We start from the raw sequence: 26,700 nt of genomic DNA, 5'->3' as shown, positions 1-26,700 counted from the left end.
ACACTCATTGAAAACAATGTGTTTCAATGTTAAAGACCCATCGCTGCGCTTCTCATTCGGTGTGTGTGTGTGTGACCCCTTTCAGAGTTCTGTGAAATGTCTATTCATATGTGCCGACTGGACCAATCAGATACACAATTATTCATTTATTAATCAATAAGTTGAACAAAATAAAAGGTAAAGAATTTGTCAATTACATTCTGAAAGTTCATTTTTCTCCATTAATTTTAGCAGTTTTTTCCATTGTCTGGTATAATCAAAATAATAGAAATGCTCTTCTCTGAATATAACTGTAGGCTATGTAATGTAGTATTTTAATACAAATCATTGAGATATTAACAACTTCACACAGCATAGAAAATAGATGAAAATGATTTGGAGTAGTTTATAATTGATAAATTGAATAGATTTGATTGTTTTGCTGAGCTTTAGAAAAATGTTCTCAAATGTAAGTTGATCATTTCAGGGCACATAATGTTGTTCAATATTTAAACACTTTAAGACTTTAGTATGAAAAAGCTTGCACTGTCAAACCTCTGCAACTGATCCAGATGCCGCAGCTAGAGAGGTCTTTATTGAGCCGAAGAGAGTCACTCCTCTCTTCACAAAACTGCACTGGTTGCCAGTTGCCGCTCTCATCAAATTCAAGGCACTGACGCTTGCCTACAGAACAACCACTGGCTCTGCTCCCTTTTACCTAAACTCATTACTCCAGACTTACGTGCCATCCAGAAACTTGCGTTCTGCAAGTGAACGTCGACTCGTGGTGCATCTCAGAGAGGCACAAAATCACTTTTACTGACCTTTTCCTTGACGGTTCCCTGCTGGAGGAATGACCTGCCGAACTCAACCCGCGTTGCCGAGTCCGTAGCCATTTTCAAGAAACGGAGGAAGACACATCTTTTTCAGCAACACTTGATCCATTAATACTAACACTTTCTTTTCTATTCTCTTTTACTTTATATCTATTAAAAAAAAAAAAAAATACACATACTGCGTTAGACTAAACTGGAAATCATCACAACACTTACATATTGTTGTCCTATTGTTAGTTTCACTGCTTCTATTGCTCTCCGCTGCTGGAAACTTTTATTCCTTCATCGAAGCAGAAACCAGGAGACTTGAGATGGATTTTATAAGCAGAAGAGATTTATTCTGTCTGTTATTATGTCTGTAGTTCATCATCATCAAGTCTGTAGTTCATCATCATCAAGTCTAATCTAAAGAAAGTTGCCTTGCACTTTTATATACATTTAGGGGGAGGGATTTATCGAGGTTGAACAAAGCATATAAATTAAGTATACAGGTTAAGGAACCGCCCTAGACTCCAGCGTGTTACCAGCAGGGTGGGAATTATACCGCGGCCACGCGGCCATGGCCGCCGTTGCCCTACACTTTGGCCTTCATGCCCCGTGAAAAAAAAAATCATTGTACGGCCACAGTGGCCTGTGTGCCCTGGCCCTGTCCAAGTTCCATGTATAAAGCGCCAGTGCGGCATAGTGGGCTTGCTTTGAATTACAGCGAGCCACCCAAGTAGTCTCTGAACTTCAATTAGTTCATGGATTCGCGTAGGTGCAGTGTAGGGCTGGGCGATATATCGATATAAAAAATATATCGATATATTTTTGAAATGCGATATGGAATTAGACCATATCGCATATCGATATAGTTAAAATTTGCGCTGATCCTTGCTCCCCGCGCCTCCTTTTCCACTCTGCGTGCGTGTTTAGAGCATGTTATGTTATGAGAGGCGAATCATGACTACTTCAGAAAACCCAGCACACTAGGAACTACCAGGCAGTGACTTAAGTGTACGCTGAGATAAAGTTTTTCACCTCAGAAAAACTGACTTTCTTGTCCTGTCAGCCGTTATTATTTTGAATGCTTTTATTGGCATTTGTGTTGTTTCTGGATGCTTTTATTGGCATTTGTGGTGTTTCTGAATGATTTTATTGGCATTTATGTTGTTTCTATTGTTGTGTGAGGGTGTATACCTTCTGGATGTAATGGCGCTCTCTCTCTCTCTCATTAATTTTTTTTTTTGTTTTTTTATTAAAAAAGTCATAATCCATGTCTTATTCCAAATTAGGATGTTATGGTATCAATCTGAATGGGAAAACCATCGAATTGTACTCAATGGCCTTTGTGCCCTGTCATATGGCCTTGGTGCCCCTAAAAAAAAAGAAAAGGTGGAGGCCAAATGGCCTTGCCCCTAAAATTACATAATTCCCACCCTGGTTACCAGTCTCAATCCAATCAGCATAACTATTCAAATGCATATATATGCTAATCCAATCAGCCTGACTAGATTGCCCATACATTAACATTATCATAGAGACAAAAGCACAGCTGTACATTGAGCTTAATGGTCAGGAAATGCATAAAGACAAAGGGTGAGGGTGAGAGTCGTCTCAGCAATTAGAGAACAGGATTGGCAGGAATCTCTTGATATAATCATCATAACTGAATCTTAAAATGCTAACTTCAATGTACTCAACTTTTACTGTTGCAACCTAAATTAAATATTTAATAAATTTGTAATACATCAACACAGCGTTTGTAAGTTGCTTTGGATAAAAGCGTCTGCTAAATGATTAAATGTAATGTAAATGTAAAGTGTTAATTACTCTGTCAGTATTTAATGACTAATTTAATGTGCTTTTTTCAAGTGTTTACAACAATGTGAGCTGAAAACAGGAAACAAACAACACATTATTTTAATTTGTATTATTTAGTCACGTCATAGCTATAATAAGTTCTGTGATATCTCTATTTATTCACATTTCTCATTTCCATTTTGTTACAGATTCTCTTATCCGAATGAAAGTGTTCAAAACAGATTTCTTCCGAGACTCTTCAGTAAAGCAGCAGAGACTGAGACACAGACAGGAGAGCAGATGCTGAAACTGTTATCATCAGTCTTCACCTACACATATTTACCTTATCAATGGGTTGACATAATTAAACAGAGTGATTTCCTGCTGGATCTTTACTCACATGTGAAGAACTATGAGACTCAAACAGGCAGGAGTTTCCTTCCAGCATTACAGTCAGTTTTCCAGTCACCTGATGTCTGGATCATAGATCTCTCAGAGAGAAAGACCTCCGTCCTCCTGGAAGTGCTGAAACTCCAGACAGAGAAGAAACCAGTAGAGCTGAGCAGATGTTCAGAGGAAGAGAGTGAAGTGAAGAGTTTCCTTCAGTGTCTGTCCTACATCTCACAGCTGAGGTAAGATATTGTACAGCCTTTTGCTCAACATGTTTAAAAAAAACAAAAAAACTGGTGTAGGTATTTGTGTACTATTATGGATCATTAATTTTTTTTTGTAATTAAATCAAATTAGCTCAAAAAGGAAATATTTAAATAAATTTAGGGCTTAGGTTATATATATATATATATATATAATGTGTTCTCTGATATCTACATAGAAGGTATGTGGCTTAGGTAAGGGCAAAAGTTCTCCAGATACGGTTTTACATGTCCATTTACAACCCTAGGATTTGTCCCTTGAATGAAATGGGCTGTTATTACCTTATTTGGAAGGGTCATGAATAATAATGTTGAGCTTTGCTCTGATTGGTTGTTTCACAGATTTGTACACATGAGCTGTGATGTACTCTGAAATACAAACATGCAAAATAATCATACTTCAGTTCTCAAACTAAAAATATTTTAACAAATTGATTAGATGCATTGTTAAATGACAATCGTTTCAACTTAAGTGGTGGAGAAGGTCACGTTAGCTTGAAGGAGCGAGTGAGCTATCTGTGAGCAACCAATCTAATGGTTAGCTCATGAGTTATGTGTTGTTGATGAAATAAAGGCAACCCGACAAAAGGGATTGACATAAGCCGCGTTTCCACCGAAATTACCCGGAACAATTTGTACCAGGAACTTTTTTCCCAGGAACTTTTTTCGCCCCAGACCGGTTGCTTTCTGCGTTTACACCGTGGTCTAAAGTACCGAGAAGGTAAACTGCGCGCAACTGCTCCTCCCAGTTTGCGACGGACAGTAATCAGTTTTGAGCGCCACATTTATAATAAGTATGGAAGAGATTCAAACTGTGCTGCAGTTATGTATTGGTTTACTAACGAGGTAATTAACAAAACAAAATAGACGAGCACTGATACTAAAGCGTGTTCAGAAAGCTTGTATGCGTATAAAATTAGACAACGTATGTTATCAGTTATTGTGAGATGCCTAGGACGAACGCGCAAAAATTTCCTCTTTCGCAAATACGCTTAAAAAAAGCCTGAACCCCGTCTATCAATCATAAATAGTGACAGTCTTGTAAATAGTTGTTTTTTACTAACCTAACCTTGGAATAGGCTAGATGACAATGTGTAAACATAATGACTTAATAATAAAAGCTGTGGCTGAAAAGAGACGAGCACTGATAAAGCGTGTTCAGTAAGCTCGTAATGCTAACGTTAGATATAACATTTGTATGTTATCAGCTATTGCGGACATTGACCGTGAGATGGCTGAGACGAACGCGCAGATAGTTTCCTCTTCCACAAATACCCTTAATAAAGCCTGAAACTCGTCGCCAGTCCACCAGTTTTTTTTTATTAAATTCCATATTTGCAGACAGACAACTCTTACTGCATGAAGCCACGACACGAACCGTGTCGGTTAAAAATAAGGTTAAAAATAAAAATAAAATGCTGCGTGGAATCATCCAACCAAAATGCGGTGTGAACACAACCAATCAGCTTGTGCAGCGCACAAGTCCCACCCCTGAAAGTTCCTGAACTTTGAAAAAGTACTACCTCATGAGCAGGGACTATCGGAGGGGGAAATATTTACCCGGAACTTCATTTAGACCCTGGTTCCTGCGGTGTAAACACATCGAGTACCAGCCCTAAGTTCCTAGTTCCTGGGGAAAGTTCCTGCGGTGGAAACGCGGCTATAGATGTATCTACAGTTGTATTTTGCAGATTTATTTGACAACACAGGCCTGAAATAATATTAACCTCCATGTAAATAGGTTGTCATACTATTTAGTTATCTATGCCCGTTACTTGGAGCTTGCTAGTTAGCTAAGGTTAACATTACTGTACTAGCATCTTGCGTTCGACAACAAAGGGTAAATTATTGTTAATGTTGTTAGCTTACTAAGAAACTTTAGATTTAAACAGAAATGACTTCAACAGTCAAGAAGTGGATGAAATCACTAACGTTACTGCTTGCGGTAGGGGTTGTAATGGCAATATAGTTGGAATTGCCTTCAGTATCAAACGATGAGCGAAGCCTGCTTGAGACTGTCCCAGGTTAGAAAAACTGTCAGTGGTGAAATGGGCAGAGCAAACTAACGACTGTGAATTAAAGTGGTGCTTTATCCTGTTGTAGATAAACATCAACCATGCCTGTTGACAGTTCTGTTCTGTGGGAAGGGTGTGAAAAGTGCTCACATCCTCTGCACTGCCTGGAACATAACATATATATCCATGATCTGCCATTTTCGCTATTGTCCTTGCTTGCTTCTTCACAATACCTGCAGAACTTCTGATGATTCGGCTGTGCAGGTCCACGTTACTGCTTAGCCTAGAACATGGGCTGGTATATGCAAATTTTGGGGGTGTAAATATTAATGATCCTGACTGCAACGTCACAGTCGGTGTTATGTTGGGATTCGCCCATTTTTCAGCGGTCTTTTGCAAACATCAGATTTACATATGAAGGAGGAAACAATTGTGTTTGAGGCTCACGTTATGTCAGTTCCATGTACAGAACTCTTATTATTCAACTATGCCAAGTTAAATACAGTTTTCCATTCTATGGCACCTTTAAATAAAGAATACAGAATAATAAAAAGTAAAGACAGAAAGAGAGAGGAGATCAAGGAATGGCAAATATCACAAACAGTTAAAGGTTCAATATGTAATATTTTTTCACCACAAGAGGGCGCAGTTTCCAACAATAACAAAGGCGAAGCTTGATGACGCTATGAAGGAGGTGAAGATGGGAGATGTCGTTTTTAATGCATTTTCACCATCTAGCGATGTATCTAAATGGAATTAATGAATCATGAACACGGATGAGGTAATTTATTCGTTTTTGTATTACCTGTATGTCTGATCGTATTATTTTATGTCATCATAAATAATGAACTGCAAGGAACGTGAAATGTTATGCTATATTATCCCGTTACAACTTACAGCTATTTGTCAAATGATTTGTTGGGTTGTACAGGCATGTGGTGTAATTCATATTAAAATCATCTTTACTGTAATTATTACGTTACTTGTACAATAAAAAAAAAAATTGATTTGCTTACCTGTCTATCAATACACTCGCGAGAGCAGAGTCTCTGTCAAGTCCAAGATTGTCACGCAGATCTCTCCATCTCGAAAACGCCTGGCCGATATTTATCCGGGTTTTATTCCGCCGTTTGTCACACAGTCTGCATGTATCCGAATATGGACGCTTTCTTTTTGTTGGCACTTCAATACTCGCCAAAGAGTAATCGTGATCCATAACAACGATAACCATACAGTCTGTGGCTATAACGCTATAACCACCACTTCCGCATTTGATCATGTGATATTCCGGTGTGGTGGAATATCACATGGTCCACACCGGAAAAAAAGGATAGTGCGGAAATTGCGTCACTGAGAGGCGACATTTCTTTTCTGGGACGGACAGTTATTTAAAATCGGAATTTCTCTGAAATAAAAAAAACTTTGGAGACTTTTGAGATATTGTAAGTACACAACTGGAGGAAATATATCACACTGTGCAAGTTATTTTCGGAAATTTTATTACAAAATTGTTACATATTGGACCTTTAATCTATGAGAGCCAGCAAAGAATCTAATCACCTTAAGGCAGGGGCAAACAATCTTAAACGCATCTTCATGCAGATGAAATTGTATGGCTAAATCTGGCACATTTACATGTTGGACTTTGTTCTCATGTTGATTAAAGGGATACTTCAGGATTTAGCATTAAGCTTTGTATTAGTAGAAAACCTGTAGTATTTTCGAATTACCGTGCTTTCCTCCCTCATATCCCCCTGAGACGAGAGATTTATGTATTTTTTGTCTGGAAAACATCCTCCAATGACTCAAAAATCGTCATTTTGCGTCATCGGAGGATTTTTTGGCCAGAGGCTAAAGACTACAGCCAGTAGGAGGAGCTGTTCTGCATGTCTTCAACCCGCCCATAGGAGGTGGGATCTCACTCACAGAATGTACACAGTGACAGTCGTCTTTCTTTAGAAGCTAAGCTAGCAGGCTCTTGTTCTGTGGAGAAAGCTGAGTAGTAGGGGTTACCATCCTCTTTTTCCCGGACATGTCCGGCCGTCGAGATCATCCAAAATGTCCGGGATTCAGCTTTTGCGTTCTGCGGTCGCCATTCATTGTTTACATGCACACATTTGTTTCAATCTAACTGAATTCAGTTCGGAATGAGGAATGAGTGAAAATGAGCTATTGTCATCATCCTTTAAGGATAATCAGTCCACACCTATTTTGGGTGAAATGACCAATAGTAGTTAGGAACATTTAGCGGGAGAGAGTTTCTTTGTCTCCTTCTGACAGTCTAATCTGCATGCTTAATGATGATGTCAGAATTGGTCATATTTACTCCAAAGGAGGGTAAAAGTAAGCAATAAGGTACGAGAGGCTGTGCTGTATCGTGAATAAGTAACGGCTGAAGGGCGTTGTTCGCGGAGTGCCTGCAACCCCTTCAGCCGTTACTTATTCACGATACAGCACTTGCCTCGAGTACCTTATTGCTTTTATAAAACGGTTACCACACAATATTAAAGTAAAAAAAAAAAAATGTATTAGTGCAACTTTCATGAAGTTAAATCAATAAAAGCATTCCTTCCGCTAGAAATAAAAAAAAAAAAAAAATTGTATTAATGTTATTAATTTAGTTGCTAAAATGCTGCCTAACAAGAGATACTTTTTTTTATTGTTGTTTATTTAAATTTATTTGAACATCTCCGTTTATTGTGCACGCATTAAATATTTGTCTCATTTCAATCGGCTCCACTGTGGTGATATTTAACGCGGTTCTCTTTAGTTGGGGCTCAGCACTGTCAGCAGTGTTTTCTGTTGCAGCAAGAATGTCGCTCCAGTGCTTTCTTTGTTTTAAGTTTGGCCTCCAGTAGCTCTGTAGTGAACTTTCACACTTATGTCCACTCACAGACATAATTTCCCTCGATTCAAGACTAGCATCGGACAATCTCTGCACCATGGTGCTGCGAAGGCAGTGATTTGTGTAAACCTTGGAGGTGCCTGCTGCTTTACAAATTCTCGGCGAGAATGTTATGTTGATACGTGTGGTTGCTAAGGGTGTTGCTATGGGCGCAGTGATAAATAGAACCGTTGGGTGAAGCGGTCATAGCCGTGTTTTATCGTGAATAAAGCACAGCTATTGACCAATCAGAATCAAGGATTGGAACTAACCGTTTTATAAATAGTATTATACAGTTTATTGTAATACACTAAACATCGTTAATTAAGGCGTAATGAGAGGAATATTTCCATACCAAGAAAGATATGGCTGGAAGATATCAAAGCAGAGAAACATTCTTACACTTGACTATAAGCACTTAGAGTTTAACTAACACAGCTAGAAAGTTGTAACTAGGCTAATATAAGCTGGGGACATTCATACACACAGAAATATATCATATACATTCTGGTATGACTTAATTATGAGTTAAATGGAAAGAATGTCTATGTCTCTGTATATTGGGTGCGTTTCTCCAGTTTCCAAGCCACATGTTCTTTCGTTCCTGGCGTGGGAGGGAAGTTGAGTTGATTCACATCTTTTTGAAGCTCACGAAGGTGTTTCTGTTCAGCCTCTGCCAGGACACTAAAGTGACAATGGGGGCAATTTGATCCAGACTCATCGGCGCTAGGCCTGTGATTTACATGAAGAAGTCCAAAAAGGTTAAAAGCTTTCTGAAGTTTAGAACTGAATCGGTCATCGTGATTCTGTCCAGACGCTACACATTATACTGTATATGGACCTTGTAAAAGTGTAATAAATGTCACTAGATTTAGTCCTCTTAAATACATTTTGCTGTTATGTTTCTTATTATAAGAATATTTGATATATAAATGCTGCATGTTGTCATTAATTAATGAGATTTTTATTTCTCTGTATTTTATCAGGTTTACATTCTATGATAAAGAAAACAAGTCTGGAGTGAAACTCCTGCTGAATCTCAGTGTTGCTGCTGTAGAAAATGTCACAGTTACAGGGACAAGATTCTCTACTCTGCTGTCGTCTGTGTGCAGTTACAGAACCTTCCCTTTTGATGTGTATGTTCCTGATTATCAGAGTGATTTCCTGCTGGATCTTTGCTCACATGTGAAGAACTATGAGACTCAAACAGGCAGGAGTTTCCTTCCAGCATTACAGTCAGTTTTCCAGTCACCTGATGTCTGGATCATAGATCTCTCACAGAGAAAGACCTCCGTCCTTCTGGAAGTGCTGAAACTCCAGACAGAGAAGAAACCAGTAGATCTGAGAGGATGGTCAGAGGAAGAGAGTGAAGTGAAGAGTTTCCTTCAGTGTCTGTCCTACATCTCACAGCTGAGGTAAGATATTGTGCAGCCTTTTGCTCAACATGTTTAAAAAAGCTGAAGTAAGTCTTTGTGTATTAAATGGATCATTAAATTTTTTTAAAATTTTTTTTATTTACCTTTAGATGCAGAAATGTGTACAAATTGATTGAAAAAACAACAACAACTTTTATCCTAAGGGTCACAGAGAAGCTGGAAAATAGTCAGGAAAATTAAACTGACTGGTTCTAGAAACCTCAACTAACATTTGTACCAAATTAGCTCAAAAAGGAAACAGTACGATCTTCTTATCAACTCTTGAGAAAGATTATTCTTCTGGTCATGAAGAATAACTTTTCTGTTCTATTAGATTACTAACTAAAGCACTCAACAGTATAAAAGCTGGTGGCTAAAGATCAAACATTTCAGTGACTATGATCTGTGAGACAATCAAGTGTATAATTTTAAATAAATGAAACTATAAATACATACGACTACATGTAAAAAAAGAATACATATATACAGAATAATGAAAAGTAAAGAAAGAAAGAGAGAGGAGATCAAGGAATGGCAAATATCACAAACAGTTAATCTTTGAGAGCCAGCAAAGAATCAAATCACCTTAAGGCAGGGGCAAACAATCTTAAACACATCTAAATATCGATAGAAATAATACTTGCACTTATTCTTTGGTGCATAGCGAGTGTGTATGTGGATCCTCGGTGCGTGGTTCGTGAGCTTGAAGTGTTCTTTGGGTTCTTCCGGAGGGCACGTCGTCTGCGGGAAGTTTAAAAGGTTAACTTGAAAGCAAAGTTGCTGAAAATCAAGAAGATGTTGTCTCATCTGAAGGACAGGAAAAAGAGCGGACAGGGAAGAAGAAATGAGTGAAAATGAGCTATTGTCATCATCCTTTAAAGGACAAGTTCGGTATTTTACACTTAAAGCCCTGTTTACAGATCGTTTCTGATAAAATAGAATGGTTAAGATAAAAATTTGCACACATGCTGCTGTCCCGAGAATTTTAGGTTTCTTTCGCTTTCCCCCCCCACCTCCAGAATGGCTGCAAATGTGCACTGGAACAATCCTTCCTAAAATGCATTAAACTTTCGTTTAAAAAGACGTGAAACTCACCGAGTGGTCAGGGGTGTCCACTGATATGCTCACACAAAAATCGCTGCAAAAGATGCTCTATCGCGTCCTTCGCCAGTAGGACTGCGATCTCCGCACGCAAGACATGGGCATCGGCTGCTCTCACTGTAGTGGAGTGGATGGCCCAAAACTTGGGGGGACGCCGGGCGAACTGAATCGCATAGCCGAGCCTGATGGTCCAAATGAGCCAGCGAGACGGACTGGGGAGCGCTAGCCAGGCTCGCAGAGACCGTACAAGCGGGACCAAAGGGACTGTAGGCATACCCGGAGTGGGGCAGCGAGGTGGAACACGGGCTCGGCTCGGGAGGCTCTCTCTGGGAGGCGGCCCGTAGCGGAGTCTGAGTGTGCTGTGCAGCCTGCAGCTATACAGATATCTGTTAGCGAGGAGCCACGTGCCAGCGCCCAGGAGGATGCAACGCCTCTCGTGGAGTGTGCATGCAACCTGAGCGGGCAGGGAACGCCTTGAGCTTGGTAAGCCAAGGTGATGGCATCCACTATCCAGTGGGCCATCCTCTGCTTGGAGACAGCCTTTCCCTTCTGCTGGCCTCCTTAACAGACAAAGAGCTGGTCTGAGGTCCTGACGCTTTGAGTTCTGTCCACATACATACACAGAGCGCGAACGGGACAGAGCAATGCCAGGGCTGGGTCTGTCTCCTCCAGGGGCAGTGCTTGCAGGTTCACTACCTGATCTCTAAAGGGAGTGGTAGGAACCTTGGGCACATAGCCAGGCCGGGGTCTCAGTACAACATGGTTGTCACCCGGCCCAAACTCTAGGCACGATTCGTCGACCGAAAATGCTTGCAGGTCCCCTACCCTCTTGATGGAGGCCAGTGCAATCAGCAGCAAAGTCTTCAAGGAGAGAAGCTTTAAGTCTGCTGACTGCAAAGGCTCAAAGGGAGCATCCTGAACTGCTCGAAGCACAAGGGAAAGGTCCCAAGAGGGTATGGAGGGGGGACGAGGAGGATTTAATCGTCTCGCCCCCCTAAGGAACCTGACGATCAGGTCGTGCTTTCCAACTGTTTTGCCATCTATGTGGTCATGATATGCTGAAATAGCAGCAGCATGTACTTTAAGGATGGAGGGAGAGAGCCTTCGCTCCAACCCTTGCTGCAAGAAGGAAAGCACTGACCCTATCGAACATCTTCGGGGGTCCTCTCTGCGGGAGGAACACAACTCGACGAACAGGTTCCACTTCAAGGCGTATACACGTCTCATAGACGGCGCTCGCGCAGAAGTGATGGTGTTAAGTACCTCTCCGTGTCCCATCCAGGGACCAGACATGGAGTTTCCAGAGGTCCGGACGCGGGTGCCATAGGTTGCCCCGTCTCTGAGTCAGAAGATCCTTCCTCAGAGGAATGGGACAGGGAGGGACTGTCACGAGGAGCATGAGTTCTGGGAACCAAGTCCGGGTGGGCCAATAAGGAGCCACCAGAAGGACCTGCTCCTCGTCCTCCCTGACTTTGCACAGGGTCTGTGCACGTAGGCTCACTGGGGGAAATGCATATTTGCGGAGGCCCCAGGGCCAGCTGTGTGCCAGTGCATCCGTGCCGAGTGTTCCCTTGGTCAGGGAGTAAAACAACTGGCAGTGGGAGGTCTCTGAGGAGGCAATCAGGTCTACCTGAGCCTCTCCGAACTCTCTACAGATCAGCTGAACCGCCTGGGGGTGGAGTCGCCATTCTCCCGGGTAGCTCGTCGGCCACACGGTTGAGCACACCGGGGACATACATGGCTCGAAGCGACCTTAGATGCTTCTGACTCCAAAGGAGGAGATGGCGGGCGAGTTGCGTCATGCGACGGGAGCGTAGACCATACGCCGTAGACCGTACGGACCAGCACGTCTCTGCCCTGAAGCGGCCTTTTTAAGCGGCTCAGAGCGAGATGTACTGCAACTCGAGGCAGTTGATGTGCCAATGCAGTTGGGGGTCCGTCCACACCCCTGACACTGCATGCCCGTTGTACGTGGCACCCCAGTCGGTGTCCAGGCATCTGTGAATACCACAGTATGCCTGGACAACTGTTCCAAGGGGACTCCTGCCCGAAGGAACGAGGGGTCTAACCACGGACTGAAGGTCTGGCGGCACTCCGGTGTGATTGTCGTGAGTGCCGTGATGCCACGCCCATCTCGGGACTCGGCCGTGAAGCCAGTGCTGAAGCGGTCTCATATGAAGCAGCCCGAGCAGAGTTACCGCTGCTGCCACTGCCATATGCCCCAGGAGCCTCTGAAAGAATTTCAGTGGGACCACCGTCCTGCCTTTGAACGTGTTCAAGCAGTTCAGCACCAACTGAGCGCGTTGCTCTGTGAGGCGCGCTGTCTGTGCGACCGAATCCAACTCCATTTTGAGAAAAGAGATCCTCTGCACGGGGGCAAGTTTGCTCTTTTCCCAGTTGACCTGAAGGCCCAGCTGGCTGAGGTGCCTGAGCACGAGGTCCCTGTGTTCGCATAACTGATCTCGAGAGTGTGCTAGTATGAGCCAGTCGTCGAGATAGTTGAGAATGCGAACGCCCTGTTCTCTCATGGGAACAAGGACCCCCTCCGTGACTTTCGTGAAGACACAGGGAGACAGGGCCAGCCCGAAGGGGTCGGATGCATTCGAAAATGCGTTTCTGCGTGAGCATTTTGAACGGTAGCTTGTGAAGGCTCCGATTCAAAACTCGCAGGTCCAAGATCGGTCGTAACCCACCACCTTTCTTGGGTACAGTGAAATAGGGACTGTAGTGCCCTGACCTCATATCAGTTGGAGGGACCGGCTCTATCGCGTCCTTCGCCAGTAGGACTGCGATCTCCGCACGCAAGACATGGGCATCAGCTGCTCTCACTGTAGTGGAGTGGATGGCCCAAAACTTGGGGGGACGCCGGGCGAACTGAATCGCATAGCCGAGCCTGATGGTCCGAATGAGCCAGCGAGACGGACTGGGGAGCGCTAGCCAGGCTCGCAGAGACCGTACAAGCGGGACCAAAGGGACTGTAGGCATACCCGGAGTGGGGCAGCGAGGTGGAACACGGGCTCGGCTCGGGAGGCTCTCTCTGGGAGGCGGCCCGTAGCGGAGTCTGAGTGTGCTGTGCAACACTTACCTGGTTCCACGAGGCTGGAGGTGCAGGAGACGGCTTGGTTGCGTTCTCGAACTGCACACTGCTGCCTGCTGGCGATAGAAGAGGTGGATGAGAGTGGTGAGGATTCACTCCCCCCACTGCTCTCCGGGCCCTCTTCGGACCCAGAGATGGAAGAAACTGCTCTTTTATTGAAAATTTGGGTACCGCTGGTTTTGAGGCCAGCGGCGGAACAAAAACAAAAGGAAAACAAGGATTTTCCGGGGGATGGAGCGATGCGGTCAGTCCCTGCCATCTCTGGGTCGCCCATCCTAGGGCCGCTTGTTACTGGCTTCTTAGCGGGGGCCTGGACGGGCGGGGCGGCCTGTCTGCGACTGGCTCCACGACGCCATTTAGATGGAGGCTGCTGCGGCAGGGGCAGACGCAGGAGGCTGCCCTTGGCGACGAGCAGACTGAGGGGCCGCAAGCGGTGGGGTGGGGGCAGCAGCTGGCCGCCGCGGCAGGATATGTCGGATGGCCTCAGTCTGCTTTTGTACAGCCGAGAACTGCTGGGCGAAGTTCTCGACCGCATCGCCGAAGAGGCCGATCTGGGACATGGGGGAGTTAAGGAACCGGAGCTTGTCGGTCTCCTTCATGTTGGCCAGACACAGCCAGAGATGGCTTTCCTGGACCACCAAGGTGGACATCGCACGTCCCACCGACCGCGCGGTCACCTTCGTCGCACGAAGCGCGAGGTCCGTTGCGATGCGAAGTTCCTGAAGAACTTGGGGATTGTGACCACCCTCGTGCAGGTCCTTCAGTGCCTTGGCCTGATGGACCTGCAGCAACGCCATGGCAGAGGCAGCTTCCCCACAGGCCTTGTAAGCCTTGCAAGCCTTGCCGGTTAAATCCAACGAGTACTTACAGGCCCGGGAAGGAAGACACGGTTCTCCACGCCAAGTGGAGTTAGGGCACAGTTGCATAGCAACGGCCCGTTCCACTGGCGGGATACGCGTCGGGAGCCGGAGCCGCGGGAGCCGCCCCGCCATCAAGGGTGGTGAGGGAGGAGGAGCCACCGGGACGGTTTCTGGCAGGTAAAGGTGCCGTCCACGTCCCCGTAAGCTCCTCATGCACTTCCGGGAAGAAAGGCACTGGGGTGGGTTGCTGAGAACCAGCGCACGCCACCCAGAGATATAAATCGTCCAACCTCGAGGGTTTGGGACACGGTGGAGGATTCCAAACTCTGCTACAATAATATATCAGCAGCATGTATGTAAAAGTTTGTAGTTTTGAGATAATGACATTTATGGGTGGTTTGTGAAAATACAAAAAAAATTCTCACTGAAATAAGGCCATGAAACCCATACTGATTATTTCTTCACAAGACTTTTGAAAATTGTATGACGTAGCCTAGAACATTTGCTCCAAAACTATGTGAAAATCACCCTGACTGCTCATTCAGATAAGACAATATATTGATTTAAAATTTCTAAGACGTGTTTTGTGTGAAAAAGCCTTATGCGAAAAGGCGTGATCATCTCATGAATATGTAAGCCTTCAACACCTGAGAAAGACAAAGACACTCCCCTAACTGCCCTATTAGGAGCGATCAGGCCCTGTCATTCAGAGCAACCTTGCACAAAGAATGAGGAGATTTAAAAAAGAATGGCTTTTAGATTGTTTGGATTTATTTACAACACAACATAATCCAAAAATACACAACAAATGACAAAAGAGCACATTGAAAACAATGATCCAAAGACAGAGACCTTTGTGCCATTCCTAAAAACATTGTACATACCTTTAATTTCCAAGGTGTTTGATTTTCACTTTACCATGTTCATGTACAGAGACTCATGTGAATGTTGAAGTCAGCAGGACTCAGTTGCATCTGGTCCCTGAAAGAAAAAGAAAAAAAAAGAAAAAACTGTGAACATACTGATATCAAGTGAAACTATAGGGCTGCACGATTTTGGGAATAGATTTTAGATTTTTCTGGTTAAAATTTCTTTTTAAAATTCACAGAATACACACACACACACACACACACACACACACACACACACACACACACACACACACACACACGTTTCCAACAATATATAATGCATAGCTGCCAACTCTCACGCATTCACCGTGAGACTCACGCAATTGCCACTCTTCACACGCGCTCACGCCACACATCCATTTTCTCACGCACAGAAAAATCGCGAAGCAAAGAGGACACGGAGACCGACAGACTAGACAGAGCAGGTTACTTATGATATAAAAAAAATCTCAGCTCTCAGATTCTGTCACTTTTATTACGAAATTCATACAATAAATACCGTTTTGGCGCTTGTAAATGTGACGCGACAGATCCCTAGCGGCACGTGAACCGATCATCTCTTGCTGATAGTAAATAACTTTAAACACGAATGAACACTGTTGAAAGATACAGTACAACTTACCGAAATGTATATTCCTCATACATAATATCGACCAATCAATCAAACAAAGGTGTCAATAAAACAGCTGGAGAACAATCATGTCACATAACATTTACCTCAGGAAAGCCATTTAATGACCATAATATAGGCTATAGCACGTTAGTTGCCTAGAAAAAAAGAGCTATAGAGTGTATTTGGCTAAATATGTGTACTATATTGCATATTTATTATATTTTTACTTATATCATTAAATAAAGTTGTTATTATAATAAAAAAAACGCATTATATTTAATTTGTGTTATTTTTTAACCTTAAATAATACTGCCAGCTGATAGGGCTCTCTGTATGTTTACAGCATTAGGTGAGTTGTTTTTTTCTTGAGAAAAATGAATGCCTATCTTGTGTAGCCTACCTAATATTTATCCAAATGAGTCAATATTAAATCAAATCACAATAACTGAATTGAATTGAAATAATAAAAAAGCGTAGCTTACCAGAAATTGAACCATGTAAACATTGTAACATGTTGTCGCTAAACCTAATAAAATTCAGTTTAGTTACTAAAATGTTTTGACAATCACAATACACTTATTGTGATGCAATAATTTTTTTTATTGAAAAAAAAATAAAAAACATAAATCTTGTTTATGTCAACATAATCTTGTCAACATAACCCCCCCCCCCCCCCCAAAACATAAATCTCACTCCAAGCAAAACTCAAAAGTTGGCAGCTATGATAATGAACACCAGGTTTGTTGTGCCTTGTAGGCATAGGCTACCGCAGTGCTGCATAAAATAATAATAACAATAAATTAAATCTTCCAAAAGATTTCAAGAACAACTACGCTAGAGAAAAATATATTGATTATCATATGTTACTTCAAATGTTTCCATTTGTTATGATGATATGAAATGAGATAATAGTAAAAACATAAAGCCTAATGTTTGGTGCATTTTTCCTTTCAAACGCAATCGCGCTCCAAAATATGATACATTCAAATGCACAGCGCGCTCCAAAATATGATACATTCAAACGCACAGCGCGCTCCAAAATATGATACATTCAAACCCACAGCGCGCTCCAAAATATGATACATTCAAACGCGATCGCGCTCCAAATATGATACATTCAAATGCACAGCGCGCTCCAAAATATGATACATTCAAACCCACAGCGCGCTCCAAAATATGATACATTCAAACGCCATCGCGCTCCAAAATATTAAACATTATGGTTATACATATCTATGTTTGAGCAGATATCCACAAACAGTATTTAACAGTAAACACGGGTCTAAATAGTATAATATTCACCATATATCTAGCAACAGTTCAACTGCAATGTGAAGTTTATGCAACAATACCATAATCTAATAAGTAAGAATTTCTTACCTTACATCTTTCTTGTCTTCAAATCGCGTTCTTCTTCTTCTGGGGGTAAATCCAATGTAAGCTCAGACGTGTCTTCCAAACTCGACGAAAAGCAGAGACTTGTTAAGTTTTTTGGTGTTTTGTGTTTGAGGTAACGAGGGCGTTCGCGTTGCATGTGGAGATTTGCATGTGAATCACTTTTGCGTGAGTGGGCGTGTCGAATTAAAAAGTAATTAGCAAGCGTTTGAGATACTGGACATCCTGTTGGTTTTATACAAATTACTTAAACAGAGAATATTTGTTTTCAGTTTGAATCCGATCATTTAAAAGTACGCACTTAAATGTGTATAAAGGTATATGGCTCATAAATGTGTGACAAGTATTCGCTGAGTTTTGTTTCAGTTTATAGACGTGCTCAAGAAAAAAAAGTTCACCGCGACGGAGAGGCAGAACGCACACCCTGTTTATTTTCTTTATTTTACAAAAGCACAATGTTTTGATTTGATTGTAAGTGGACACATACAAAAGTAGAAATATCACAGATTATTTTTTTATATTTCTTTTTTCTGTATAACCATAAATGATGGAGTAATTTAAGTTTATGTTGCTGCTATGTGAAAAAAATCCAGCAAAACGCGTCGGCGCGTTTCTCGACCTCAGAGGGTTAATGCCCAGACACACGAGGCAGCGTGTGTGACCATCCCTAACGACCGCATCCAGAAACACACAGATAGAAAGTCATCTTTAAAAAGACGCTCTCTATCTGTGTAAGCTCTTTTAGGGACTGCTCTCACTGGTGCTGAAACACGCACCAAAGGTGAAACACGCACCTTTGGGGAACACGACTGTTCCCCAACAGTCACGGGGAACAGTCACTGCGAACACAGACAGGAATGTGCACCTGTCTGTGTGCTGTCTCTCTCTCTCTCGCTGGCAGGTCTTACCAGCTGTAAGAACAGCTTTTGAGCGCTCTGATGGCGCACCTTACCAGCTGTTATAACAGCTTTTTTGTTTGCTCAATACCTCAAAACAAAAAAGACAGAGAAAAAGAAGAGAGAAAAGAAAAAAAGACTGCTCGCGCTGCCGTGATGTAACGCCCGCACCGGGAAGGAGAGGTCCAGAAAAGCTTGTTGAAGTAAGTCACACTCTCTGTAAGACGCATCGAAGTGCTTGGCTCCGAAGCAAAAAGCTGAAGTGCAATCGCACCAGCTGCTCGTTAAATACCTGCGCTGCGAGGCTGCACAGCTGATGCAAATGATTGCACGCCAATGTGTATTGGCTTGTTTTAGTTTCACTCGAAGTAGATTGGCCTCTCTAGCGAGATTCCTATCTGTCGTTCACCACGACGTACGTCGAGAGTGACCGACCGATAAGGGAACTATAAATACATACGACTACACGTAAAAAAAAATACATATATACAGAATAACGAAAAGTAAAGAAAGAGAGAGAGGAGATTAAGGAATGGCAAATATCACAAACAGTTCATCTATGAGAGCCAGCAAAGAATCAAATCACCTTAAGGCAGGGGCAAACAATCTTAAACATCTAAATATCTAAATATCAATAGAAATAATACTTGCACTTATTCTTTGGTGCATAGCGAGTGTGTGTGTGTGTGTGTGTGTGTGTGTGTGTGTGTGTGTGTGTGTGTGTGTGTGTGTGTGTGTGTGTGTGTGTGTGTGTGTGTGTGTGTGTGTGTGTGTGTGGATCCTCGGTGCGTGGTTCGTGAGCTTGAAGTGTTCTTTGGGTTCTTCTGGAGGGCGCGTCGTCTGCGGGAAGATTAAAAGGTTAACTTGAAAGCAAAGTTGCCGAAAATCAAGAAGATGTTGTCTCATCCGAAGGACAGGAAAAAGAGCGGACAGGGAAGAAGGAATGAGTGAAAATGAGCTATTGTCATCATCCTTTAAGGATAAATCAGTCCACACCTATTTTGGGTGAAATGACCAATAGTAGTTTGGAACGTTTAGCGGGAGAGAGTTTCTTCGTCTCCTTCTGACAGTCTAATCTGCATGTTTAATGATGATGTCAGAATTGGTCAATTTTACTCCAAAGGATGGTAAAAACAGTATTATACAGTTTATCGTAACACTAAACATTGTTAATTAAGGCGTAATGAGAGGAATATTTCAATACCAAGAAAGATATGGCTGGAAGATATCAAAGCAGAGAAACATTCTTACACTTGACTATAAGCACTTAGAGTTTAACTAACACAGCTAGAAAGTTGTAACTAGGCTAATATAAGCTGGGGACATTCATACACAGGAATATGTCATATACATTCTGGGATGACTTAATTATGAGTTAAATGGAAAGAATGTCTATGTCTCTGTATATTGGGTGCGTTTCTCCAGTTTCCAAGCCACATGTTCTGGCGTGGGAGGGAAGTTGAGTTGATTCAGATCTTTTTGAAGCTCACAAAGGTGTTTCTGTTCAGCCTCTGCCAGGACACTAAAGTGACAATGGGGGCAATTTGATCCAGACTCATCGGCGCTAGGCCTGTGATTTACATGAAGAAGTCCAAAAAGGTTAAAATATTTCTGAAGTTTAGAACTGAATCGGTCATCGTGATTCTGTCCAGACGCTACACGTTATTCTGTATATGGACCTTGGAAAAAAGTGTAATACATGTCATTAGATTCTGTCCTCATATAAATGTTGCTTTTATGTTTCTTCTTATCAGAATAATTGTTTTTAGGTACTATATAGTTGATTTATAAATGCTGTATGTTTTCATGAATTAATGAGATTTTTGGTTCTCTGTATTTTATCAGGTTTAGGTTCTATGATAATAAAGAAATGAAGAAGTCTGCAGTGAAACTCCTGCTGAATCTCAGTGTTGCTGCTGTAGAAAATGTCACAGTTACAGGAACAAGATTCTCTACTCTGCTGTCGTCTGTGTGCAGTTACAAAACCTTCCCTTTTGATGAAGAGTGGCATGATTATGATCCTGTTGATCAGAGTGATTTCCTGTTGGATCTTTGCTCATATGTGAAGAACTATGAGACTCAAACAGGCAGGAGTTTCCTTCCAGCATTACAGTCAGTTTTCCAGTTACCTGATGTCTGGATCATAGATCTCTCACAGAGAAAGACCTCCGTCCTTCTGGAAGTGCTGAAACTCCAGACAGAGAAGAAACCAGTAGATCTGAGAGGATGTTCAGAGGAAGACAGTGAAGTGAAGAGTTTCCTTCAGTGTCTGTCCTACATCTCACAGCTGAGGTAAGATATTGTACAGCCTTTTGCTCAACATGTTTTAAAAAAGCTGAAGTAAGTCTTTGTGTATTAAATGGATCATTCATTTTTTTTTATTGTTTTTGATTCACCTTTAGATGCAGAAATGTGTAAAATTGATTGAAAAAAAACTGTTATCCTAAGGGTCACAGAGAAGCTGGAAAATAGTCAGGAAATTTAAACTGACTGGTTCTAGAAACCTCAACTAACTTTTGTAGCAAATTAGCTCAAAAAGGAAACGGTACAATCTTCTTATCAACTCTTGAGAAAGATTATTCTTCTGGTCATGAAGAATAACTTTTCTGTTCTATTAGATTACTAACTAAAGCACTCAACAGTATAAAAGCTGGTGGCTAAAGATCAAACATTTCAGTGACTATGATCTGTGAGCAGCAACAGACACAATCAAGCATATAATGGTTTTTAATAAATGAAACGTCTCGGTTACATATGGTAACCCTCGTTCCCTGAGGGAGGGAACGGAGACGTACGTCGTGGTGAACGACAGATAGGAATCTCGTTAGAGAGGCCAATCTACTTCGAGTGAAACTAAAACAGGCCAATACACATTGGCGTGCAATCATTTGCATAAGTTGTGCAGCCTCGCACCGCGGTTATTTAACGAGCAGCTGGTGCGATTGCACTTCAGTTTTTTGCTGAGGAGCCAAGCCTGAAAAGCTGGCGGCTAGCAGCAGATGTGGCAACGGGACGTACGTCTCCGTTCCCTCCCTCAGGTGCACAGTAGGATGCAGCAAGCCGACAGAGCCGGTACTCACAGTGCTTCTACCTGTTTAGGGTGAGAACACGGGAGGACACGTGCTCTACACGTAGGCTATAGAATCTAGCGAACGTGTTAGGTGTCGCCTAGCCCGCAGCTCTACAGATATCTGTTAGCGAGGAGCCACGTGCCAGTGCCCAGGAGGATGCAACGCCTCTCGTGGAGTGTGCATGCAACCTGAGCGGGCAGGGCATGCCTTGAGCGTGGTAAGCCAAGGCGATGGCATCCACTATCCAGTGGGCCATCCTCTGCTTGGAGACAGCCTTTCCCTTCTGCTGGCCTCCGTAACAGACAAAGAGCTGGTCTGAAGTCCTGACGCTTTGAGTTCTGTCCACATACATACACAGAGCGCGAACGGGACAGAGCAACGCCAGGGCTGGGTCTGTCTCCTCCAGGGGCAATGCTTGCAGGTTCACTACCTGATCTCTAAAGGGAGTGGTAGGAACCTTGGGCACATAGCCAGGCCGAGGTCTCAGTACAACATGGTTGTCACCCGGCCCGAACTCTAGGCACGATTCGTCGACCGAAAATGCTTCCACATGGAACACATTGCAGATTGATTTGAAGTTGCAAAATTTGATTTCTTTTGGTCAATTTAAACATTACATGAAATCTTTGGAAATAGATGCTATAAATTGCTGTCACTGCTTTTAATATGTATTTTTAAGTAGTCTTATGCTGATTGTTTATGTATGTGTGTTTGTTGTTTATATTTGTTACTGTCCGCTGTCAACACACTGGCATCTTGGCCAGGTCTCTCTTGGAAAAGAGGTTTCAAATCTCAATGAGATAACCTGGTTAAATAAAGGTTAAAGAAAAAAGGTCCTTACCCTCTTGATCGAGGCCAGTGCAATAGCAGCAAAGTCTTCAAGGAGAGAAGCTTTAAGTCTGCTGACTGCAAAGGCTCAAAGGGAGCATCATGAAGTGCTCTAAGCACCAGGGAAAGGTCCCAAGAGGGTATGGAGGGGGGACGAGGAGGATTTAATCGTCTCGCCCCCCTAAGGAACCTGACGACCAAGTCGTGCTTTCCAACTGTTTTGCCATCTATGTGGTCATGATATGCTGAAATAGCAGCAGCATGTACTTTAAGGGTGGAGGAAGACAGCCTTCGCTCCAACCCTTGCTGCAAGAAGGAAAGCACTGACCCTATCGAACATCTTCGGGGGTCCTATCTGCGGGAGGAACACAACTCGACGAACAGGTTCCACTTCAAGGCGTACGCACGTCTCATAGACGGCGCTCGCGCAGAAGTGATGGTGTTAAGTACCTCTCCGTGTCCCAGACATGGAGTTTCCAGAGGTCCGGACGCGGGTGCCATAGGTTGCCCCGTCTCTGAGTCAGAAGATCCTTCCTCAGAGGAATGGGCCAGGGAGGGACTGTCACGAGGAGCATGAGTTCTGGGAACCAAGTCCAGGTGGGCCAATAAGGAGCCACCAGAAGGACCTGCTCCTCGTCCTCCCTGACTTTGCACAGGGTCTGTGCAAGTAGGCTTACTGGGGGAAATGCATATTTGCGGAGGCCCCAGGGCCAGCTGTGTGCCAGTGCATCCGTGCCGAGTGTTCCCTTGGTCAGGGAGTAAAACAACTGGCAGTGGGAGGTCTCTGAGGAGGCAATCAGGTCTACCTGAGCCTCTCCGAACTCTCTCCAGATCAGCTGAACCGCCTGGGGGTGGAGTCGCCATTCTCCCGGGTAGCTCGTCGGCCACACGGTTGAGCACACCGGGGACATACATGGCTCGAAGCGACCTTAGATGCTTCTGACTCCAAAGGAGGAGATGGCGGGCGAGTTGCGTCATGCGACGGGAGCGTAGACCATACGCCGTAGACCGTACGGACCAGCACGTCTCTGCCCTGAAGCGGCCTTTTTAAGCGGCTCAGAGCGAGATGTACTGCAACTCGAGGCAGTTGATGTGCCAATGCAGTTGGGGGTCCGTCCACACCCCTGACACTGCATGCCCATTGTACGTGGCACCCCAGTCGGTGGCAGAGGCATCTGTGAATACCACAGCATGCCTGGACACCTGTTCCAAGGGGACTCCTGCCCGAAGGAACGAGGGGTCTAACCACGGACTGAAGGTCTGGCGGCACTCCGGTGTGATTGTCGTGAGTGCCGTGATGCCACGCCCATCTCGGGACTCGGCCGTGAAGCCAGTGCTGAAGCGGTCTCATATGAAGCAGCCCGAGCGGGGTTACCGCTGCTGCCACTGCCATATGCCCCAGGAGCCTCTGAAAGAATTTCAGTGGGACCACCGTCCTGCCTTTGAACGTGTTCAAGCAGTTCAGCACCGACTGAGCGCGTTGCTCTGTGAGGCGCGCTGTCTGTGCGACCAAATCCAACTCCATACAGAGAAAAGAGATCCTCTGCACGGAGGGGAGTTTGCTCTTTTCCCAGATGACCTGAAGGCTCAGCTGGCTGAGGTGCCTGAGCACGAGGTCCCTGTTCGCATAACTGATCTCGAGAGTGTGCTAGTATGAGCCAGTCGTCGAGATAGTTGAGAATGCAAACGCCCTGTTCTCTCATGGGAACAAGGGCCCCCTCCGTGACTTTCGTGAAGACACGGGGAGACAGGGCCAGCCCGAAGGGCAGGACCTTGTACTGATATGCTCGACCCTCGAACGCAAAGCGCAGAAACAGCCTGTGTCGAGGAAGAATCGAGACATGAAAGTACGCGTCCTTCAGGTCGATCGCATTTTGAACGGTAGCTTGTGAAGGCTCCGATTCAAAACTCGCAGGTCCAAGATCGGTCGTAACCCACCACCTTTCTTGGGTACAATGAAGTAGGGACTGTAGTGCCCTGACCTCATATCAGCTGGAGGGACCGGCTCTATCGCGTTCTTCGCCAGTAGGACTGCGATCTCCGCGCGCAAGTCATGGGCATCGGCTGCTCTCACTGTAGCGGAGTGGATGGCCCAAAACATGGGGGGACGCCGGGCGAACTGAATCACATAGCCGAGCCTGATGGTCCGAATGAGCCAGTGAGACGGACTGGGGAGCGCTAGCCAGGCTCACAGAGACCGTACAAGCGGGACCAAAGGGACCGTAGGCGATCCCGGAGTGGGGCAGCGAGGTGGAACACAGGGGCTCGGCTCGGGAGGCTCTCTCTGGGAGGCGGCCCGTAGCGGAGTCTGAGTGTGCTGTGCAACACTTACCTGGTTCCACGAGGCTGGAGGTGCAGGAGACGGCTTGGTTGCGTTCTCGAACTGCACACTGCTGCCTGCTGGCGATAGAAGAGGCGGATGAGAGTGGTGAGGATTATCTCCCCCACTGCTCTCCGGGCCCTCTTCGGACCTAGAGATGGAAGAAACCGCTCTTTTATTGAAAATGTGGGTACCGCTGGTTTTGAGGCCAGCGGCGGAACAAAAACAAAAGGAAAACAAGGATTTTCCACCCGGCCCTCTTCCGGGGGATGGAGCGATGCGGTCAGTCTCTGCCATCTCTGGGTCGCCCGTCCTAGGACCGCTTGTTCTGCCTGCGACTGGCTCCACGACGCCGTTTAGATGGAGGCTGCTGCGGCGGCGCGGGAGCAGGGACAGACGCAGGAGGCCGCCCTCGGCGATGAGCAGACTAAGGGGCCGCAGGCGGTGGGGTGGGGGCAGCAGCTGGCCGCCGCGGCAGGATATGTCAGATGGCCTCAGTCTGCTCATGTACAGCCGAGAACTGCTGGGCGAAGTTCTCGACCACGTCGCCGAAGAGGCCGGTCTGGGACACGGGGGAGTTAAGGAACCGGAGCTTGTCGGTCTCCTTCATGTTGGCCAGACACAGCCAGAGATGGTTTTCCTGGACCACCAAGGTGGACATCGCACGACCCACCTACCGCTTTGGGTACCGGGTTGCTGAGAACCAGCGCGCGCCACCCCGAGATACCAATCGTCTAACCTCGAGGGTTCGGGACACGGTGGAGGATTCCACATGAGCCCGACCCCTTTGGCGGCCCGGGAATGCATGGCCATCATCTCTGGGTCCGTCTCAGGCACCGCTGGCACACCCGAAGGAGAGTCGTCATCCGCGGAGAAGTCTGACCCACCCTCCGATGCAGCGATCGAAAAAAGACCGCTCGCGCTGCCGTGCTGTAACGCCCGCACCGGGAAGGAGAGGTCCAGAAAAGCTCGTTGAAGTAAGTCACACTCTCTGTAAGACGCATCGAAGTGCTTGGCTCCGAAGCAAAAAGCTGAAGTGCAATTGCACCAGCTGCTCGTTAAACACCCGCGCTGCGAGGCTGCACAGCTGATGTCTATGTCTCTGTATATTGGGTGCGTTTCTCCAGTTTCCAAGCCACATGTTCTTTTGTTCCTGGCGTGGGAGGGAAGTTGAGTTGATTCAGATCTTTTTGAAGCTCACGAAGGTGTTTCTGTTCAGCCTCTGCCAGGACACTAAAGTGACAATGAGGGCAATTTGATCCAGACTCATCGGCGCTAGGCCTGTGATTTACATGAAGAAGTCCAAAAAGGTTAAAAGCTTTCTGATGTTTAGAACTGAATCGGTCATCGTGATTCTGTCCAGACGCTACACGTTATACTGTATATGGACCTTGGAAAAAAGTGTAATAAATGTCATTAGATTCTGTCCTCATATAAATGTTGCTTTTATGTTTCTTCTTATCAGAATAATTGTTTTTATGTACTGTATAGTTGATTTATAAATGCTGTATGTTGTCATGAATTAATGAGATTTTTGGTTTTCTGTATTTTATCAGGTTTAGGTTCTATGATAATAAAGAAATGAAGAAGTCTGCAGTGAAACTCCTGCTGAATCTCAGTGTTGCTTCTGTAGAAAATGTCACAGTTACAGGAACAAGATTCTCTACTCTGCTGTCGTCTGTGTGCAGTTACAAAACCTTCCCTTTTGATGAAGAGTGGCATGATTATGATCCTGTTGATCAGAGTGATTTCCTGCTGGATCTTTGCTCACATGTGAAGAACTATGAGACTCAAACAGGCAGGAGTTTCCGTCCAGCATTACAGTCAGTTTTCCAGTTACCTGATGTCTGGATCATAGATCTCTCACAGAGAAAGACCTCCGTCCTCCTGGAAGTGCTGAAACTCCAGACAGAGAAGAAACCAGTAGATCTGAGAGGATGTTCAGAGGAAGAAAGTGAAATGAAGAGTTTCCTTCAGTGTCTGTCCTACATCTCACAGCTGAGGTACCTGAACTTTTGGATATTCACTTACTCTACCTACTTCT

General features: G+C 44.5%; 1 protein-coding gene across 8 annotated transcripts in view; it reads left to right on the top strand.

Annotated features, from left to right (window-relative positions):
• LOC309497802 (uncharacterized protein) overlaps positions 1–26,700 on the top strand; it is a 53,301-nt gene that overhangs the window by 7,556 nt on the left and 19,045 nt on the right. For 6 of the 8 annotated variants that reach the window (XM_082168102.1, XM_082168099.1, XM_082168098.1 and 3 more), the window contains exons 5-8: positions 2,807–3,229; positions 9,136–9,564; positions 20,283–20,729; positions 26,213–26,659. In XM_082168102.1, the coding sequence (XP_082024228.1) occupies positions 2,807–3,229; positions 9,136–9,564; positions 20,283–20,729; positions 26,213–26,659 (1,746 nt within the window). The remainder of the gene's footprint in view (positions 1–2,806; positions 3,230–9,135; positions 9,565–20,282; positions 20,730–26,212; positions 26,660–26,700) is intronic. The other 2 variants (XM_082168100.1, XM_082168103.1) reach the window with 2 other exon arrangements.

This window comes from Leuciscus leuciscus (genome assembly GCF_965113295.1).
Source record: "Leuciscus leuciscus genome assembly, chromosome: 1".
NCBI classification, from domain to species: Eukaryota; Metazoa; Chordata; class Actinopteri; order Cypriniformes; family Leuciscidae; genus Leuciscus; species Leuciscus leuciscus.
The sequence above is the reverse complement of the archived record's forward strand: the minus strand, read 5'-3'. Positions and strand labels throughout refer to the sequence as shown.